General features: G+C 45.3%; 1 protein-coding gene across 1 annotated transcript in view; it reads right to left on the bottom strand.

Moving 5' to 3' along the window:
• The window catches only part of ARHGAP10 (Rho GTPase activating protein 10), a 448,736-nt gene that overhangs the window by 45,727 nt on the left and 380,959 nt on the right, over window positions 1-22,050 (bottom strand). The window contains exon 21 of the mRNA XM_073604823.1: window positions 20,248-20,398. Within this exon, the coding sequence (XP_073460924.1) occupies window positions 20,248-20,398 (151 nt within the window). The remainder of the gene's footprint in view (window positions 1-20,247; window positions 20,399-22,050) is intronic.

Below are 22,050 nucleotides of genomic sequence, written 5' to 3'. Positions count from 1 at the left end.
CTAACAGAGGACAGACTTGGAATTAGACTTCGGAAACTTAACATTAATAAATCGCCAGGACCTGATGGCTTGCACCCGAGGGTACTTAACTCAGTCAAGTAATTGCCAGACCATTGTTCCCAATTTTTACTGACAGTCGACTGACTGGAATGGTACCAGCGGACTGGAGAAAAGCCAATGTAGCACCAATATTTAAAAAGGGCCCAAAATACATCTCTTGGAATTACAGACCAGTTAGCCTAACATCAATAGTATGCAAGCTCTTGGAGGGGATGATAGGGGACTATATACAAGATTTTAGTAATGAAAACGGTATCATTAGCAGTAATCAGCATGGATTCATGAAGAATCGTTCTTGCCAAACCAATCTATTAACCTTCTATGAGGAGGTGAGCTGCTATCTAGATAAAGGAAGGCCCGTAGACGTGGTGTATCTGGATTTTGCAAAAGCATTTGACACAGTTCCCCATAAACGTTTACTGTATAAAATAAGGTCAGTTGGCATGGACCATAGGATGAGTACATGATTTGAAAACTGGCTACAAGGGTGAGTTCAGAGAGTGGTGATAAATGGGGAATACTCGGAATGGTCAGGGGTGGGTAGTGGGGTCCCTCAGGGTTCTGTTCTGGGACCAATCCTATTTAATTTGTTCATAAACGACCTAGAGGATGGGATAAACAGTTCAATCGCTGCATTTGCGGACGATACTAAGCTAAGCAGGGCAATAACTTCTCGGCAGGATATGGAAACCTTGCAAGAAGATCTGAACAAATTAATGGGGTGGGCAACTACATGGCAAATGAGGTTTGATGTAGAAAAATGTAAAATAACGCATTTGGGTGGCAAAAATATGAATGCAATCTATACACTAGGGGGAGAACCTCTGGGAGAATCTAGGATGGAAAAAGGACCTGGGGGTCCTAGTAGATAAGCTCAACAATAGCATGCAATGCCAAGCTGCTGCTAACAAAGCAAACTGAATATTAGCATGCATTAAAAAGGGGATTAACTCCAGGGATAAAGAGATAATTCTCCCATTCTACAAGACTCTGGTTTTTATTTCCATTTCAATTTTATTTCCAGTACATCCTTCCTGAGGACTGCTGTCCACAGTAGTCCTGGGCACCAGTCCTCAGGAAGGATGTACTGGAAATGACCCCACAATAGGGATAAAACTGGAGTTAGACTTACCGGTAATTCCTTTTCCAGTGGTCTTCCAGGACAGCCCTTGAGAGATGGAGTCCCTCCCATCGACCCAGGAAACACATTGCCAAACAGTTCAAAAGACGGTCCCTCAGGTCCCTGGTCAGTCATTCACCAAGAACCGAAGGATGGAACTGTAAAAAACATAACCATAACAGGTAATAATGTTAGTACATTCACATAATCAAAAAAGGGTGGGATTGTGTTGTCCTGAAAGACCACTGGAAAAGGAGTTACCGGTAAGTCTAACTCCAGTTTTCCCCAGTTGTCTTCCAGGACAGCCCTTGAGAGGATACCCAAGTACTCACCAGATTAGGGGGGACCACGGCTTGGAGAACTTTTCTCCCAAAAGCCTGATCCTAACTGGACATTAAGTCCAGTCGATAATGCCTTGTAAAGATGGAAAAGCTTGACCACGTGGCTGCTTTACATATTTTCTCCGGGGTGACACCAGCTCTTTCTGCCCAGGATGCTGATAATGCCCTTGTGGAGTGGGCTTTAATACCCCCAGGAGGATCTTTGTTTACTGTCTTATAGCCCTCTGCTATAGCTAGCCTAAATCACCTAGCTATGGTGACTTTTGAAGCTTTTTGCCCCTTACGTTGTCCGGAAAAAAAGAACAAAAAGTCAATCCGAGATTCTGAATGGATTGGTTATCCTAAGATACTCTAGGATACACCTCCTCACATCTAATAAATGAAAACACTTTTCTTTCTCGTTTGAAGCCTTCTGACAGAAAGAAGGGAGGACAATATCTTGTGACCTATGGAAATTAGATGCCACCTTTGGTAAGAACCCAGGGTCTGTCTTTAGGATGACTCTGTCTTCCAGAATTTGGAGGAAGGGCTCTCTGACAGAGAGGGCTTGGATTTTACTAACTCTGCGTGCTGAAGTGATTGCCACAAGCAGTACTGTCTTGAGAGTGACCAGTCTTAGAGAGTTCTCTGAGATAGGTTCAAAAGGTGACCCCAAAAATGCCTTTAGAACGACTGATAGATCCCAGGATGGGGCGATGTTACCTCTAACTGGTTTGCGTCTGGAGATTGCTTTACAGAACCTAGCAATGAAAGGATCTTCTTGCAACCTTTTCTCTAAGTATACACTTAAGGCCGCTATCTGGACCTTAATAGTACTAGGAGTTAGCCCTTTGTCTATCCCCTCCTGGAGAAACTGCAGGATATTTGCTGTATCCATGTTTACCTCACCTCGGCTGTTCAACCAGCTGTTAAATTTTCTCCAGACCTTCCTGTAAATGGCCTGAGTGACAGGTTTTCTACTCTGAAGCAGAGTCTGAATCACTCTGTCAGTCAGGCCCTTGCTCCTCAAAATTTCCTCCTCAGTAACCACGCTGAGAGATTCAGCATGGATACTTGTGGATGGAAGAGAGGTCCCTGTGACAGAAGGTCTGGTCTGCAGGGAAGCCTCAGAGGAGGTTGGCCTGTTAACCGTAGCAAAGTTGTGAACCATGGTCTCTTGGGCCAAAACGGTGCCACTAAGATTAAACACGTTTCCTCTACTAGAAACTTCGCTAAAACCCTCGGGATGAGGTGTAGCGGAGGAAACGCATACGCTAAACTGAAGGTCCATGGGGTCTGTAAGGAGTCTACTGCCCAGGGCTGATCTCCTGGGTGTAGCGAGCAAAAATTTGGAACTTTTGCATTCTCCTTGTTTGCAAACAGGTCCACTACTGGTTTTCTCCAGTAAGCTGCTATGTAGTTGAAAACTTCCACCACCAGAGGGAGCGCTTTACTCTGGAGGGGATTGAAATCTCCTCTTCCAGATCCCTGTTTTTTAATTGTTCCAACAGAAACATCTGGGAGGTTTCTTTGGTGGAACCTGGCCCATTGTACAGCTGGAATGGCTGCTGTCATCAGTCCTAAGACCGACATCACCTCCCTCACTGTACACTTGGCGCTGCTTTGAAGAAAAGACATTCTCTGGCGCAGATTCAATATCTTTTCTTCCGGCAAGACTATCCTCTGCTCTGACAGGATCTTGTACCCAAGTACAACATTTCCTGTGTTGGGGTAGTCTTGGACTTTTCCAGACTGACTATCCACCCCAACTGCCTCAGGCTGAGCTGTGTCAACTCTAGGTCCCGACTAAGTTGTTTCTCCGAATGGGCCGTGAGGAGTAAGTCGTCTAGATATGGAATAATCGTGACTGACTGTAGTCTTAACGGAACTAATGCCTCCCCGAGAACCTTGGTAAAGATTCTCGGGGAGGACGATAGTCCGAAAGGAAGTGCTCTGCACTGGAAATGATAAACTTTGGTGTCTATCTGGATCGCCATCCAAAGAAATTTCTGGCATTCCTTCCTTATTGGGATATGCAGATAGGCGTCCCTTAAATCCAGGGTAGCCATGAACACCTCTTTTTGGAGAAGATTCTTTATCGAGTAGATGGACTCCATCCGGAATTTTTTGTATCGGATGGAGCGGTTCAGAGGTCGGAGGTTAATGATTAGTCTGAACTTCCCGGACGGCTTTTTTACCACAAAAATGTGCGAGTAAAAACCGTCCCCCTGTTCCTGAATAAGGACTGGTGTCAATACCTCTTGATCCACCATTTCCCCTATTAACAGAGGTAAGGCCTTGGCCTTTTCTGAGTGCCTTGGAAGCTTTGTCACAAGAAACTGAGGGTGGATCGCTGTGAAACTCCAGCGCATACCCTCTTTTTATAGTGTTCAAGACAAACTCGTTTGAGGTTATCTTTTCCCACTGTGGAAGAAAATTCACTAACCTTCCTCCCACCGGGACCCTGATGTCACTGGGGTTTAGGGTTTGCATTGGGGCGGTTAAAAAGTATGCCCCCTTTCCCTTTTTGTCCTGTCCAGTGCTTTTTGGGTTTGAACTCCTTCTCTGATTTGGAGGGTTCCTTTGAGGGACGAAAAAATTTTCTTTGAAAATTTTTCTTTTTAATAGGAAAGGTTTTCTTTTTATCCGCCGTTCTTTCCAAGGCGGTATCTAGTTCAGGCCCGAAGACTAGGTCTCCTGTAAAGGGGACACTGCACAAGCGTGTTTTAGACGCCGTGTCTCCCCCCCAAGTTTTCATCCAGACTGACCTCCTGGCTGCGACAGAAAGCGCCGCGGTGTTAGCCCTAAATTTTATGGCATCAGTGGAAGCGTCAGAGATGAAACTTGTCGCCTTAAAAAGCATAGGGAAGGTTTTTAAGAGCTCCCCCCTAGGTGTGCCTGCCTTTGGATGCTCTTCTAGTTGGGCTAACCAGAACTCCAGATTCCTGGCAACACAAGAAGTGGCCAGAGCTGGTTTTAAACCTGCCATAGAAGCATCACAGGCCCTTTTTAAGACTATGTCTGTTTTCCTGTCCATTGGGTCCTTTAAATGACCCATATCCTCAAAAGCAAGGTCAGACTGTTTTGAGACTTTGGACAGAGGGGCGTCTAGTTTAGGATTTTTATTCCAGACCGCCTCTGGGCTCTCATCAAAGGGGAATCTCCTTTTAAGGGAATTTGGGAAGAAGACCTTTTTATCTGGCTCGGCCCATTCCTTGCGGACAAGGTCAGAAAGCACACTATGTATAGGGAATACCTTAGCTTTCTTTTTCCCCAGAGCCTCATACATTTTATCATGTCTGGTCAATTGAGTTTCTTCCTCATCAATTTACAGCGTATCATAAATAGCGCTCAACAGCTCGTCTACATCCTCCAGAGACAGCTTGTATTTTGCGGCTTTGTTAGCTACAGCCTGATCCTCATCTGAGTCTGCGTCAGAGGAATCAGGGCTATCTAACACGGGGCTATGCTCCCTGACTGTACGGGCTCCCCAGAACTGGGTGTTGTAAGGCATGGTGAGAAGGAAATCGCAGCTGCTCTACTGGTGGAAGCAGACGTGCCTACATCTGCGATTAACTCGTGGAGAGATTTAAAGGTTGATGCCATCTCATCCTTAAAGGAGCCAAGGAAATTCGCCAAGGGAGAGTCTGCCTCTGTTTTAAGTAAGCCTGCAATACACTGCTTGCATAAGGCTTTGTTAGAGCCTGAGGACAACTTATTTCCACAATTAGGGCATTTTTTGCGGCCTGACTTGTCTTCCCTTGGAGCTTCCTTACCCTAAAATAAAGAATAAACTATTTTAGCATCAGAGAACCTTTTTAACTCTCATTAAAAGCACCTGTGCTGCAACCACCACTGCATACACCCGGGACTGTGAGGTAACCACCACCATGGGGTACTACAAATCCCAGCCTTACAACAAAACCCCAGAAAAAACCACAGTAAGGGCTTGCCCAGCAGCCTACCTGGGTTTGGCTGGTGCCTGCATCCACCGGAGTGTCCTGGGAAGTAGCCTCCATGGTCCCCCTCACGAGCTCCGGGTCCCGCCACTAGTCCGGAATAGCTGGACGCTGGTCGGGACTTGTAGGCCTCAGCGTGGGCTTTCCCCTCCTCCTTGTGCCTCTAGAGACCCAGAACCGGAAGTCTCGGCACACAGGATGACGCGGTTCCGCCGGAAATGACGCTCGGCGTCTCCGACCCCCACCGCTATTGCAGCAAGGAGCTGTGATGGAAGAATCCATCTGCACTGCTCCTGGGGGGAACCTGCACCAACCTGCCCCTGGCACACCTCGGCACTGGAAAGAGGGGGGTAATGGGTCTGCTCCTGTCAGCTGGACGGTACCCGAGCCCCAAGCATTTTAAGGTAGGACTAAATTGGAGCCGCTGGATAGGACCCTGTCCCCCTGTGCGGCTCCGCTCCCCTCAGGCAGCCCCTGAGAGATAGAGTCCTTCTCCTGGTTCCTGGCAACATGTTCCTCCGACGGAGGAAACACAAATGACTGACCAGGGACCTGAGGGACCGCCTTTTGAACTGTTTGGCAATGTGTTTCCTGGGTCGATGGGAGGGACTCCATCTCTCAAGGGCTGTCCTGGAAGACAACTGGGGAAAACTTTTTACGGAAGGGAGTTTAGTAAGACATGAGGCTCATTAAAATTAGAAGAAAAGAGGTTTAACCTTAACCACTTCCCGCTCGGCCTATAGCAAAATGGCTGCCGGGTGGTGGTTGTGTTATCCTGACTGGGTGTCATATGATGTCCAGCAGGATAACAGCTGCCGCGCGCCCGTGGGGGCACACATCACGGCGATCGGTGGTGCGGTGTGTCAGTCTGACACAACGCTACACCGTTCTCGGTACAGAGCCTCCGACGGAGGCTCTTCACCACGTGATCAGCTGTGTCCAATCACAATGTAAACAGGAAGAGCCGTTGATCAGCTTTTCCTCACTTGCATCTGGCAGACGCAAATAGAGGAGAGCCGATCGGCTGCTCTCCTGATGGGGGGGTCTGCGCTGATTGTTTATCAGTGCAGTCCCTCCTCGGATCCCGCCCAGGACCACCATCATGCCGCCCAGGACCCCCAGGATTGCCATCCACACTGGACCAACAGGTATGCCCCCCCAGACCCCCAAGGAAATGCAAATCTGTGCCAAGGCAGCTGCCAATCAATGCCTAGGCAGCTGCCAATCAGTGACTCACAATGCCTACCACTGCCAGTGCCACCAGGGATGCCTATCAGTGCCGCGTATCAGTGCCACGTATCAATGCCCATCAGGGCCGCCTATCAGGGCGGCCTATCAGTGCCACCCATAAGTACCCATCTTTACAGCCTTTCAGTGCCCATCAGTGCCACCCATGAGTGCCCATCAGTGCTGCCTACCAGTGCCCATTGTCGGTGCCCATCAGTGCCCGCTCATTGCTGCCACCTTATCGGTGCTGCCTTATCAGTGCCCATCAGTGAAGGAGAAAATGTACTCATTTACAAAAATGTATAACCGAAACAAAAGCAAAACTTATTTTTTTCAAAATTTTCAGTCTTTTATATGTTTAGCAAAAAATAAAAACCCCAGAGGTGATCAAATACCACCAAAAGAAAGCTCTATTTGTCGGAACAAAATGATAAAAATTCTGTTTGGGTACAGTGTAGCATGACCGCGCAATTGTCATTTAAACAACAACAGCGCAGAAAGCTGAAAATTGGCTTGGGCAGGAAGGGGCGTAAGTGCTTGGTATTGAAGTGGTTAAACTACGTAGAGAGAGTACTTTACTGTAAGAGCGACAAGGATGTGGAATTCCCTTTTCACAGGCGGTGGTCTCAGCGGGGGGGCATCGATAGTTTCAAAAAACTATTAGATAAGCAAAACATACAGGGATATACAAGGCAATACTGACATATAATCACACATAGGTTGGACTTGATGGACTTGTGTCTTTTTTCAACCTCTCCTACTAGGTAACTATATGTATATGCTTAAAGGCGCGGTTGCTGGTTTATAATCTTCCATGTAATTCTATCTGGTGAGTTTGTTTGGTACTATTGGTGGAGGATCACACTGGGTGGCATGTTTACAAAATTGATTGACATCCAAGATATCACTTAATGTCATAATTTTTCGTACTGATGAACTTTTTGCTATATATATATATATATATATATATATATATATATACACACATATACATATACACACACACAGTGTCAGACCCCCTTACATTTTTCACTCTTTGCTTATTGCAGCCATTTGCTAAAATCATTTAAGTTCATTTTTTTTCCTCATTAATGTACACACAGCACCCCATATTGACAGAAAAACACAGAATTGTTGACATTTTTGCAGATTTATTAAAAAAGAAAAACTGAAATATCACATAGTCCTAAGTATTCAGACCCTTTGCTGTGACACTCATATTTAACGCAGGTGCTGTCCATTTCTTCTGATCATCCTTGAGATGGTTCTACACCTTCATTTGAGTCCAGCTGTGTTTGATTATACTGATTGGACTTGATTAGGAAAGCAACACACCTGTCTATATAAAGACCTTACAGCTCACAGTGCATGTCAGAGCAAATGAGAATCATGAGGTCAAATGAACTGCTTGAAGAGCTCAGAGACAGAATTGTGGCAAGGCACAGATCTAGCCAAGGTTACAAAAAAAAATGTCTGCTGCACTTAAGGTTCCACAGTGACATTCATAATCCTTAAATGGAAGGCGTTTAGGATGACCAGAACCCTTCCTAGAGCTGGCCGTCTGGCCAAACTGAGCTGTCGGGGGAGAAGAGCCTTGGTGAGAGAGGTAAAGAAGAACCCAAATATCACTGTGGCTGAGCTCCAGAGATGCAGTCGGGAGATGGGAGAAAGTTGTAGAAAGTCAACCATCACTGCAGCCCTCCACCAGTCGGGGCTTTATGGCAGAGTGGCCCGACGGAAGCCTCTCCTCAGTGCAAGACACATGAAAGTCTGCATGGAGTTTGCTAAAAAGACACCTGGACTCCAAGATGGTGAGAAATAAGATTCTTTGGTCTGATGAGACCAAGATAGAACTTTTTGGCCTTAATTCTGAGCGGTTCTAGGCACTGCTCATCACCTGTCCAATACAGTCCCAACAGTGAAGCATGGTGGTGGCAGCATCATGCTGTAGGGTGTTTTTCAGCTGCAGGGACAGGATGACTGGTTGCATTCGAGGGAAAGATGAATGCGGCCAAGTACAGGGATATCCTGGAGGAAAACCTCCAACAAGACAATGACCCTAAGCACACAGCTAAAATAACGAAGGAGTGGCTTCACAACTCCGTGACTGTTCTTGAATGGCCCAGCCAGAGCCCTGACTTAAACCCAATTGAGTATCTCTGGAGAGACCTAAAAATGGCTGTCCACCAACGTTTACCATCCAACCTGACAGAACTGGAGAGGATCTGCAAGGAGGAATCCCCAAATCCAGGTGTGAAAAACTTGTTGCATCTTTCCCAAAAAGACTCATGGCTCTATTAGATCAAAAGGGTGCTTCTACTAAATACTGAGCAAAGGGTCTGAATACTTAGGACCATGTGATATTTTCGGTTTTTCTTTTTTAATAAATCTGCAAAACAATTCTGTGTTTTTCTGTCAATATGGGGTGCTGTGTGTACATTCATGAGAAAAAAAATGACCTTAAATTATTTTAGCAAATGGCTGCAATATAACAAAGAGTGAACAATTTAAGGGGGTCTGAATACTTTCCGTCCCTAGTGTGTGTGTGTGTGTATAATTTTTTATAGCAGTTTTCTTCATTATTTTTTTTTGGATCACTATGATTATGGACTTTCTTTCTTATACATTTTTACTGTGAAATGTATATATTTATACTCTATATATACTCTAATACACTATAGGGATAGATATTCACTAAGAGGGTGTTATATAGATAATTTCAGATAAGCGCTGCATTCCTTTTCTTTTATCACCATGCTGATGTACAGCTGAGCCACAAACCCTGATGGAATTATCCCCACCACTGAAGCTTCAGAGATACTGTATATATATGCAGGCAGTGGGTAAAATAAAGATGTAAAGATTTCATTTTACTAAAATAAAATTACTAAAAGATTAATTTGGAATGGCTTCCATGTAGAACAGCAGTTTCCACATTAATCTCTGCCTTACTCAAATGGCTCCATTTAGGTTTTAGGTAAGCAAACATAACAGCTACAGCGATGCAGTATGATATGGGTAAAGATATACTGTAGGTTTACAGCAGGGATGGCCAGAGAGGCTTTTACTAAGGGAACTGTTTGGAAGGATAAGGCAGTAATGCACAACATCTCAGCCACCTGCATTAGGGGCAGTTGGCCTTTTGGGTTCATCTCAGAACAGATCAAAATAATCAATTGATGTGCTACAAATGACAGCTGTGCTTCAATACTAGAACTAACAAAAAAATTAAATTTGGTCTGGCTACAAAAGTATAATATATTCATGAGATACAATATTCCAGCTCTGTAAACAGTGCTGCAACTCCATAGAAATCCAATTACTGCTAATTATTGAAAGTGAAGGAAAAATAAATGGGTGTTTCTTTTTAGCAAATCATCTCTAATTCAGACAAGCACCTACAGTGGATCATTACCAGAAAGTAACAAAATGAGCTCAGTGATGAAAATGAGGTACTATCAAAAGTCTCAATCGAACAGAGAAAGTAAAGACAGCCTTTGTGTCTTCTCTCAAATGCATTTGTTTTGAGACTGTAACCGTAGCACTGCTTCTCATTTTACTGCTATCAGTTTAAGTGTACTGACACTTCCAGAACTGCAACGTATACCTATGGATTTGATAGACATTTGTAAGCCCAGGATAGAAGACTAAGTTTAGAAAGATAGGGATTGAGGAAAAATGATTTATTTTTTTTTAAATCATTAACTCATAAAGGAGTTGTAAAGGCAGAAGGTTTTTTATCTTAATGCATTCTATGCAGTAAAGTGATTGTAAGGCTTCGTTTTTATTTTTTTTTTTAAATAACAAACATGTAATACTTACCTCCACTGAGCAGTTCGTTTTGCACAGAGTGGCCCCGATCCTCGACTTCTGGGGTCCCCCTGCGGCGCTGGTAGCTCCTCCCCGCATTGTATAACCCCCTAGGAAAAGCTCTCCCCCAGGAAGTTACCTTGCGGGCGTCCATTGATGCGGAATGTAGGACTCTGCCCTGGCCCCCATTGGATTTGATTGAGTAAAACGGGGGGCTGGGGAGCCGGTCAGTGACAGAAGTTTTTTCACCTTAATGCATAGGATGCATTAAGGTGAAAAAACATGAGGGTTTACAACCCCCAGCACCCTCCTTATTACCTACTTGAGCTCATTCTCTCTCCAGCAATGTCCACAATCTCCCCAGCCATCCAGGACACTTTTCCTGATTGGAGGAGACAGCAGTGGCGCCATTGGCTCCCACGGCTGTCAAAGTCAGTGAGCCAATCAGGGGAGAGAGGGAGTGGGCCAGGTTGGGGCTCTGTGTCTGGGTGGATACACGGAACTCTGACTTGGGTGCCCCCTGTAGCAAGCTGCTGGCTGAGGGGCACTCAAAGGAGGGAGGGGCCAGGAGCAGCAAAGAGGGACCTGAGAAGAGGAGGATCTGGGCTGCCCTGTGCAAAACCAACTGCACAGAGGAGGTAGGGATAACATGTTTGTGATTTAAAAAAAAAAAAAAAAAAAGAGCCTTTACAAACAAGTTTAGAAGTGGGTAAAAAGCCAAACATGAGCTAGCTGGGACTTAAACTGGTTGTAAAGGCAGAAGGTTTTTTATCTTAATGCATTCTATGCATTAAAGTGGTTGTCAACCCTGATAAAAAAACAAAAAAAAACAAACTGCAAAACAAAAGGCATAATGAGCTAGTATGCATCACATACTAGCTCATTATGGAATACTTACCTTAGAACAATGCGGTTGCAGTGGTCCCGTCACAACACTGTGACCGGCAACATGTCGTCCAGGAGTTATTTCCGGGTTCGCAGGCTCCAGCGCTGTGATTGCTTAGAGCCGCGATGATGTCACGCTTGCGTGCGGGAGCCGCCAGTAACGGCACAGCAGCTGAAGAAACGTCACGAGCGAGCCGTTTCTTCAGTGCGCATACAGTGAATATCTCCTAAACTGTGCAAGTTTAGGAGAAATTCACGGTATCTACAGGTAAGCCTTATTATAGGCTTACCTGTAGGTAAAAGTTGTTCTACAGGGTTTACAACCACTTTAAGATAACAAAACCTTCTGTGTGTAGCAGCCCCCCTAATACTTACATGAGGCATAGCTCTATACAGCGATGTGCACGAGTGCCTCGGCTGCCCAGGACTCTCCCATCTGATTGGCTGAGACATAGCAGCGGCGCCATTGGCTCCCGCTGCTATCAAATTCAGTTAGCCAATCAGGAGAGAGAGGGGACAGGGCCAAACTGTGCTTGCTGGGGGGGCACTCGACAGGAGGGAGGGGCCAGGAGCGCCAGCGAGGCACCTGAGAAGAGGATCAGGGCTGCTCTGTGCAAAACAGAGCAGGTAAGAACAACATATAGCCAACAAGTAACTCTGCACTGGTCAAAAAAGGGTTAGAAATGCTGCAACTCAAATACAGGAAAGGGATTTAAACAAACAAAAAATAATGGTGCGCTGTTCCTTTAACAAAATATTGTGAACTAATGCTACGTCAGGTGAAGTGATTAACCACTTGCCGACCGCTGCGCGCCGATATACGTCAGCACAATGTCAGCGGTGGGCAAATAGGCGTACCTGTACATCCCCTTTAATTTAATTGGCGGGGCTAGCGGGCGTGCAGGCACGCCGCGTACAGCGTGACCATGCCCGCAGGACCTGCGAACTCGATGTCCGCCGGTGTCCAAGCGATCGCGTCACGGAGCTGCAGAACGGGGAGATGCCTATGTAAATAAGGCATTTCCCCGTTCTGCCTAGTGACATGACAGGGATCTACTGCTCCCTGTCATTGGGAGCAGTGATCGCTGTCATGTCAATGGTAGCCCAACCCCCAGTTAGAATCACTCCCTAGGACACACTTAACCCCTTGATCGCCCCCCTAGTGTTTAACCCCTTCCCTGCCAGTGTCATTTACACAGTAATCAGTGGATTTTTATAGCACTGATTGCTGAATAAATGAAAATGGTCCCAAAATAGTGTCAAAAGTGTCTGATGTGTCCACCATAATCTTACAGTCATGATAAAAAATTGCAGATTGTCGCCATTACTAATAAAAATGCCATAAAACTATCCCCTAACCAATATACGCTTACTGCGATTTTTTTACCAAAAATATGTAGAAGAATACATATTGGCCTAAACTAAGGAAAAATGTGTTTTTTTTAAATACTTTGGGGGGATATAAATTATAGCAAAAAGTAAAAAATATTGCTTTTTTGTCTCTCTTTTTTTGTTTATAGCGCAAAAAATAAACACCGCAGAGGTGATCAAATACCACCAAAAGAAAGCTCTAATTTGTGGAAAAAAAAGGACGTCAATTTTGTTTGGGTACAACGTCGCATGACCGCGCAATTGTCAGTTAAAGCGACGCAGTGCCGTATCGCAAAAAGTGCTCTGGTCAGGAAGGGGGTAAAATCTTCTGGGGCTGAAGCGGTTAAAGTTAACCATAAATTTTGACTTGGGTAACAAATTAAATTGCAAATATATATGTGCATGAACACTCTCCTTCAAATCAATAAAAAGTGCAAAACAAATGTGCATATGAATAAAAGAAGTGAAAAATCTCAGTTTAAAGTTGTCAATATGCAAACAATTGCATATATCAATTTGTGTTTTTGTTTTGTAGGTAATACCATGTTTATAGTTTTTAAGGAAAAAAAAAAAAAAAGAGACTTTAGTATCATTATGTAGTTTTGAACCCTTTTTTTAAAACTTTCCTTTATTGCTTTCTCTGGCTTCATTAATGCAAGTCACGAGATCGCTATAGCTTCTACAGCAATGCATGCACCTGCTAGTAGGGGTCTCCAGTTATGGGACATGTACTTCATTACAGGAAAGAGATGGGGAGAAGTGGCTGCAGGGGAATGAGCTGTCAAGTCAAGGCAGAAGGGATGGGCGGGGGGCATGACTGTGGACGGACTACAGAAGATACATGCGTGCTGTACTTTTGCCCAGCGTGCCTGTATCTTCAACAGACTGACTGAAGACGTAAACTGACCACACTAGCATGGTTTCGCCGATATGCTTACCGTGGTCAGTTTACTTGTAGGAAGAACAGCACAGGCAAGATCAACAAGGTAATAATATAGAACATCCACAGGCAGAAATTTATAAGTGACTTGACAAATCACATTTAAACAAATTAAAAAGCCAGTGCAGTAAGACCCCTTTCACACTGGAGCATTTTTCAGGCGCTTTTGGGCTATAAATAGCACCTGTAAAACGCTTCCCCTGCAACCCCAGTGTAAGCCCCCGAGTGCTTTCACACTGGGGCAGTGCGCTTGCAGGACGTTAGAAAAAGTCCTGCAAGCAGCATCTTTGGGGTGGTGGAGGAGCGGTGTATATACCGCTCCCTCCACCGCCCCTGTCCATTTAAATGAATGGGCAGAGGCGCTTTTCAGGCACATTTAACCCTTTTTCGGCCACTACCGGGTGTTAAAAGTGTAAAGCGCCCCTAAAACTAGCAGCGCTTTACCACTGACGCCCGGCGCAGCTCAGTGTGAAAGGGCTCTTAGAGTCTGGAACAGTAAATCCCAACTTAGCTTTTACATTCATAAGTAGCTACCTCTCTGGGCTTTTTAAAGGGATGTGCATTTATGATTCCATGAAGCTAGCAAATGTGTAACGCAAACGGCTCAAGACCTTTCCTGCTATATTTCTAGACAATATCAAATAAAACACATTGTTGTGCCACTGCATGTGGTGACAAAGATGCGGTTTAAAAAAAGATGGGCAATGGCTAGAATATAAACAGACAGCGCCTCTTATTTAGGAAGGGCCATCAATCTAGGTGTGGTGTGCAAGCCGAAAACAGAAAGTACTGAAACCATATGTGTATGACGCAGTGCCCAACCATTTAAAGAGCGAGGACCACTTAAGCGGTCGCAGGCCACAATGTGCGGAGCAGGCGGATGACAGGTCCGTGTCCACTCTGCATGTGTGTAACTGACACACGACCCACTCTACTCTATGGGCCCTCTGATCCGCCCAGATGGAAGGGGATGGGTCCCCTTCTGTTTTTTTTAGTGGATCGGATTGGAGGTAGGTGGGTGTAAATGGACACAAATCTGTTCACATCTGCAGCTCCATAGAAGTAAATGGAGGGTCCAACTGTATCTGCCTGAAAAATGGACAGGGGGAACCTATCAGACCGATTGTGTGAAAGGGGCTTAAGGCTGCTTTCACACTGATGTGTTGCGGGTTTTGCTGCACAGTGGGTTGCAGCGCAGTGCACCTGTGGCTTTCCTGCGTGTTAGTTGAACTTTGCCATAGACCTGCAGGTGTGGTGCACCTTCTGAAAGTGCACCAAACCCGCAGGTAATAACAGAAGTCTATGGGTAAGTGCAGGTAACCGCAGTGCACCTGCAGATCAGTTTGAAAGCAGCTCAGTAACCACTGCAGAAGAGATATGCCCATATATACACTGTGATTTTAGAATATAAACTGACCTTTAATAACAATCTTTTATTCAGGAATCTCCCTTGCTCCAGGTATTGCTGGCTGTTTCTATCCCAGGTGGAGTGCAATTGGTATCAATCTGCCTGTGACAACAGCTGGCACTATACAGGAAGCATCGGCTTATGCGGCTCTGCTGCCTCCGCAGCCGTGCTTCCTCTAGCGCTGGCTCCATTCAGAACACTGATGCTCTGGGATGGCGGGTCAGCAGCCTGCGATCTGGGCTTACCTACTCGCCGTCCCAATGCAGGAGGTGGGGGCCACAGCAGAGTGCTCCCATGGGCACCCCCGGTGTATGATATAATGAAATGGAACTGGAGTAGCTCTGAAACAATGTGAAACCACCATGGACATTGTAAACTTTCCAAAGTTGTAAACTCATTCTCCGCGCTGTGTCGATTTCACCTTAGATAAGGAAATAGGCCAAATGCCCTTCACGCTGGTAATATGACTTGCTGACTGGAGTCACTCCACCCAGACACCTCTGGGACACTGATGAGGAGGGCTGCAGGCAGTGTTGCCAACCACCTGTATTTTTACGGGCAGCCTGAAAAAACAGGGCACATTTTGGCCTGTAGCTGGAGACAAGTGGCAGGAAAAAAAATGACTGCAACTGGCTCGGGTCAGAACTGCACATGTGCAGCTCCAGAAATTCCCAAGACGATCCGATCATTAGTTGACCCTGCATTCGTCCGTGGGGGGGGGGGGGGGGGGGGGTCAGTGCTCGGCCGCCAGGGGGTGGGTCTAACAGAGGCTGTGCATCTATTCGCTACCAGGAGGCAAGCCGTCCACGCCCCACCCCGCCCGTGATGTTATGGTGCATTTCCTGCTAAATACTGCCACTGGCCTATGAAACGCCAGGAGCCAAATGGGTGGACGGAGGAGCCTCATGGAGTGGACAATGCAGTGGGCTGGCGTGTGTGGGACGGGAGAGGGAGACTCAGACTGGCAATACAGACTTGGACCCCAGGGTTCCGAACGGACACACACCAGGCCCTGGCCAGCAGTGCTAGCACACATAGTGCGTACATAAGAGCACCCCACTCCTTCATTAAGTACCTCTCATTAGTGTCCACTTGTGTCATGGGTGGAGACCTCAAAGTTCTCCCATATACTTGTAGAAGAGTATTGCTCTTCATGGTTCAGAGAAGCAGGATCTCCCAATCTATGGATAGTGTAGGACCCACTAATCATGGGGTACTTTGTCGCAGTAAGTGGGCTTAAGCACCATATAGCAATATGGTGTGACCAAATCCCCATATTTTTTGATAATGTTTAGGTGTTTTAAACTAGCCTTGCTGGAGGTAAATGTCTTTTTTGCATGTGTGCGCTGTAATATTTTTTGTTCTGCTGTATGGTCTTATGGCTGCACCATCTTTAATGCATATTTTAGGGTGTGCCCCCCAAATATTTTGTTTGTCTATTGTATGGATTCTGACCAAATCCTTTTGGGTGAGGAGCACCCCACTCCCTCATTAAGTACCTCTCATTAGTGTCCACTTGTGTCATGGGTGGAGACCTCAAAGTTCTCCCATATAAAAGAGTGTATTGCTCTCATGGTTCAGAGAAGCAGGATCTCCTAATCTATGGATAGTGTAGGACCCACTAATCATGGGGTACTTTGTCGCAGTAAGTGGGCTTAGCACCATATAGCAATATGGTGTGACTAAATCCCCATCATTTTTGATAATGGTTTTTTGAAAATGTTTAGGTGTTTTAAACTAGCCTTGCTGGGAGGTAAATGTCTTTTTTGCATGTGTGCGTTGTAATATTTTTTTATTCACTACCAGGAGGTGAGCCGTCCACACCCCGCCCGTGAGGATGTTATGCTGCATTTCCTGATAAACACTGCCGCTGGCCTATAAAACACCAGGAGCCAAATGGGCGGACGGAGGAGCCTCATGGAGTGGACAGTGCAGTGGGCTGGCGTGTGGGATGGGAGAGGGAGACTCAGACTGACAATACAGACTTGGTTCCGAACGGACACAAACCAGGCCCTGGCCAGCAGTGCTAGCACACACTACTGCATGCATAAGGTCAGTTACTCAGAGACAGAGCGAGTGACTCAGAGACACAGTCAGACAGGCATGCAATCCCATCAGGTGGGGGCAGTGGTGACAGTGGGAATTGGGAAATTATGAAATAAAATTGTGGTGACTAGTCACTCTCACCAGCTCAGGCAGGCAGCAGGCTAGGCACACTGGCAGCGGCACTGTGAAAGTCAGAGGCAGAGCTCCCCTGGCCCTTGACCCCCCCCCCCTCTGTAAGTGCTTGCTAATGCTAGGTAAAGTTTGGTTGCTGGCTGGGGACTGAAGGGGGGCAGATAGGACACGACTGTGGGGGAGGTTGAAGGAAGGAGGCAGATGACACTACTGTGTGGGGCAGTGTTGCCAACTGCCTGGTAATTTACAGGCAGCCCGTGAATTCCAGCCTCTGACCGCCTCCTGTACCATGTCCGCAGCTTCTGACCATCTCCTGTACCATGTCTGCAGTCTGACCACCTCCTGTACAATGTCTGCAGTCTCTGACCACCTCCTGTACAATGTCTGCAGTCTCTGACCACCTCTTGTACAATGTCTGCAGCGTCTAACCACCTCCTGTATCATGTATGCAGCCTCTGATCACCTCCTGTATCATGTCCACCTCCTGCATCATGTCCGGAGCCTCTGACCACCTCCTGCATCATGCCCGCAGCCTCTGACCACCTCCTGCATCATGCCCGCAGCCTCTGACCACCTCCTGCATCATGCCCGCAGCCTCTGACCACCTCCTGCATCATGCCCACAGCCTCTGACCACCTCCTGCATCATGCCCGCAGCCTCTGACCACCTCCTGCATCATGCCCGCAGCCTCTGACCACCTCCTGCATCATGCCCGCAGCCTCTGACCACCTCCTGCATCATGCCCGCAACCTCTGACCATCTCCTGTATCATATTCATAGCCTTGGACCACCTTGTGCATCATGTCTGCAGCCTCTAACCACCTCCTGTATCATGTCTGCGATCTCTGACCAACTCGTCTTTTATCATGTCTGCAGTCTGAGGGAGTCTGGAGAGGAGTCAAGAGTGGGAGCGCCATGGGGATGGGTGGGGGGGGGGGGGGGGTCACGGGAGGAGTCAGACGTATGTGGACTGTGGAGAGGAGACTATAGGATAAAAACAGAACCGTTAAGCTGGAGCTGTCTGAGCCCTGCATGGTGCACCTGAGAGGTCTTCAGTGACAGCACCGCCAGGCCAGTCTGAGGCATGTAAGGGGGCATGGATATAGAGGTTCCCCCTTATATCAGGAACCCCCTTACCTTTGTGTATTCACTCTTCGGAAGGTGGCCTCTGGTCACCAGAGTCCCCCCCACATCAGAGTTCCTGGCATTCCTCTTTACATCAAGAGTCTGCAGGATTCCCCCTTACAGTGCAAGGGGGAACTCTATGGACCTCAATGTAAAGGGGAACTCTCATGTAAAGGGCAATACTGCAGACCCTGATGTAAAGGGGAACGCAGTGGACTCTGATATAAGGTGGTCCCTGGTCACCAGAGCCCCCCTTACATGAGTTCCCACTTAGATCATGATCTGCAGCATTCCCTTTTATGTCAAAGTTCCCTTGCATTGTAAGGGGGAATCCTGCACAATCTGATATATGGGGGAATGCTGTGCTGGCTGGGTTCGATTAACCTGACCTTCATGTAAATGGAAAAATATGTTTTTTTACTTTTGTTTAACTTAAAACACATTGCTAATAGCACTAGCTACATGTATAAATATTGATGTTTGCACGGTTTAGCACTGAAAACGGGCTCTGTCAGTAAATTTCACGATTTCCGCCAGTAAAAAAATAAATTTATAAATTTTGGCATCCTGTAAGTAAATTTCACTTTGGGGGGTTGGCAACACTAGCTGCAGGTCAATTTCTCATCCTGGCCTGCTGCCCTCATCATGTATATGCACTTGCTAGTTGCTTGTTGATGTTTTAAAGCATTGTTGGCTCAAACTAACTTTAGCAGCTTCAACTCTTTGTGGCTTTGCTCATGCGTCTTCCCTACTGGATTTGTGGTTTTACCTGTTGCTTACTTTTTCTCAGTGTGGATATGGCTTAAGCTTATGACCTCTGCTTTTGTTAGCTATTGGGTGTCCATCTCCTACTGCACTTTGTATGATAAAATGTATGAACAAGCCTGCCTAAACATATAATGGATATTCTAGGACTGGAATTTTGAAAAGGTGGACTTTGTTTAGTAGCGCATAGCTTCAGAGGACGTTCTTCACTGCCAGGAATTTTCCAAGTGAACATCACTGTGCATCCATTACACCAGACCCTTGCTCTGGAAGTGCTTATATACATACAACCATGGTGAGGTCATGACATTGTTTGATCACTAGTCCAGTTCTATTTCATTAAATCATGCACTCGGTACCAGTACATTTTGGTTTTAACTGAGCCTAAATCTACCCCCACCCCCATTCTAAGACTTATCTATTGTGAAGCTGGTCCAGTCACATGATCAAGTTCCAGTGCCGGCTTCAGTTTAGAAGAGGGACAGCCGACAACGGATGTCCCACAGCAATCCTATGGGTGACATATTCGCCCACGCTCTGCAGATATTGTCACTGCCTCTCCTCCACACTGAAGCCAGCGTTCGGACCGGATTTAGAATTGGTATTTAGAGGCATCTTTTCTTTTACAGGGTAGATCGAATAGTCTTAGAATGGAGGTGGGAGTAGGTTTAGGCTTAGTTAGAATTTGGCTGGAATTCCACTTGAATGCTTGATGTGCGCTAGGATGAGCGGTGGATGGTTGGATGACAAAGTTGTCATGCTGTCAAATTACTGAGTAAAACATTTTTTCAGGGTATATTATGCCTATTTGTTGTATTTTTTAAATCAATACATTAGCATTTTTGAATACAGACTGTTTTTAGACCATTTCTGTTTCTCTTTTTTTTTTTGCCCAAAAACTAGACTATTCCACAAATAATGGAACACAAGTTTGTCTATCTGGCATGTGTTTGAAATTCTGGATTGTCATTCAGAGACTCAATCTATGGGAATTGTCTTGTAGCAACCAGAAAGTTTTGGTGTAAATCATGATGTAAAATGGGTAGCAGGAAGAAAGAAAGAAAAAAAAAAACACTTACTCAGAGCTGGCCCACTCCAGAAGATCACTGGTGTCTGTAATAAGATGGTTTTCCTCAAAACCAGGATCACTGCACATGGCTGTAGGAGTGAGAGACTGAGGTGAAAGGGAATCGGTACTACCCGTAGGAGTGTCTTCTTTAGGAGAGTTATCTGTTAAATTAAATACACAATTAATGAAAAAATCTGTTAAAAACAAGAAACATTAGCAAAAATATTAGAAATTATAACTAGGAAATACACACTAGAGTAGGCACAGAATACACAAAATCTTACAGAAAATATATTTTTACAAAGGAAACATGTCAGGAGAAAAACATAGGGGTCACCAATGCAGAGTTCTCCTCCTGACGATAGAATTGTCATGCTGATGCTCTTGCCTCAATACTTGGGTTTGCATTTATGCAAATAAGGAATTTTGACTTTTTGATCAGCAAAACATACTTCAGGTTAGTGACCAAAGTTAATTAATCAGCCAGCCGATACCTTGGGTTTCAATTTTCAGTCTGAATAATCCACTCATTAGTAACCCTCACCCAATCTCAAATATTTGGTTCCCAACACTGTGCCTTTTTAGTAATGCAAAATAAGAGGAAACACAAATTCATGAGACAAGATATGCAATAAACAAGTGATTCAGGCTTAAAACATATTCACTTAAAACAAAATATATTTTTAGCATATATTTAACACAAATGGGTCTATTTATAAAACATTTGTTGGACAAATGTCACACACACACATTCTCACTGAGGTATTTCAGAAAACTATACCGTGTTTTGGCCAATAGAGGTAGCTGGAGATCATAGGAATTAATCTATTAGAGAAATTACAGTCAAAATTTGTTCAGTCTGCATGAATGTGCGTGATTTGTCCAGCAAATGTTTTATAAATAGACTCCTATATTACCTCTGAAATGTGGTATTATTATTATTATTATTCAGGATTTATATAGCGCCAACAGTTTACGCAGCGCTTTACAATATAAAAGGGAGACAATACAGTTATAATACAACACAATAGGATTAAGAGGGCCCTGCTCAGAAGAGCTTACAGTCTAATAGGGTGGGGCAGGTGGTACAAAAGGTTGTAACTGTGGGGAATGAGCTGGTGGAAGTGGTAGGAGATTAGTTGGAGATGTGATAGGCTTTCCTGAAGAGATGAGTTTTCAGGGATTGCCTGAAGGTAGCAAGAGTAGGGGATAGCCAGATAGATGGAGGTAGCGAGTTCCAGAGGATGGGAGAGGCTCTGGAGAAATCCTGGAGACGAGCATGGGAGGAGGAAATGAGAGAGCTTGAAAGCAGGAGGTCATTGGTTTTGGTTAAGAGTGTCCTGTCAGGCAAAACCTTCCTAATTTTGGGTGGGGGGAAGGATAGCAGGTTTTTACTGTCATTCTGGGCTCCTATATGAGAAATTTACCATTACTTCCTGTCCTGCAACAGTTTACAGGAAAGGAGGTGAAGGAAACTATAAATAGAAACAGATATAAAAATGCTTTTCATGAGTAATGTAAGGCTAGAATTTGTCAGATTTGTATTTCTGCCTGTACCAATGTGCAAAACATTGATTTCTATGGGGTGAAAATTATGTTTTTTGACATTTTGCCTATAGAGAAAGTGCTTTATGGTGTGTTTTTTCATACGTCATGTGACTCAAAAGCCACATAAAAAATGTAACATGGGTGTGTTATTGATGCGTTCTTGCTGCGTTTTCAATGGGGCGTGCGTTTTTGTTACGATTTTTTTTTAAACTGACCAAAATGCAGCAAGCAAGATTTTTAACACGGAAAGCACAACAGGCCAGTA

This window comes from Aquarana catesbeiana, linkage group LG01 (genome assembly GCF_042186555.1).
Source record: "Aquarana catesbeiana isolate 2022-GZ linkage group LG01, ASM4218655v1, whole genome shotgun sequence".
Classification (NCBI taxonomy): Eukaryota; Metazoa; Chordata; class Amphibia; order Anura; family Ranidae; genus Aquarana; species Aquarana catesbeiana.
Note: the sequence above shows the minus strand (reverse complement) of the source record. Positions and strands in the feature narration are given on the sequence as shown.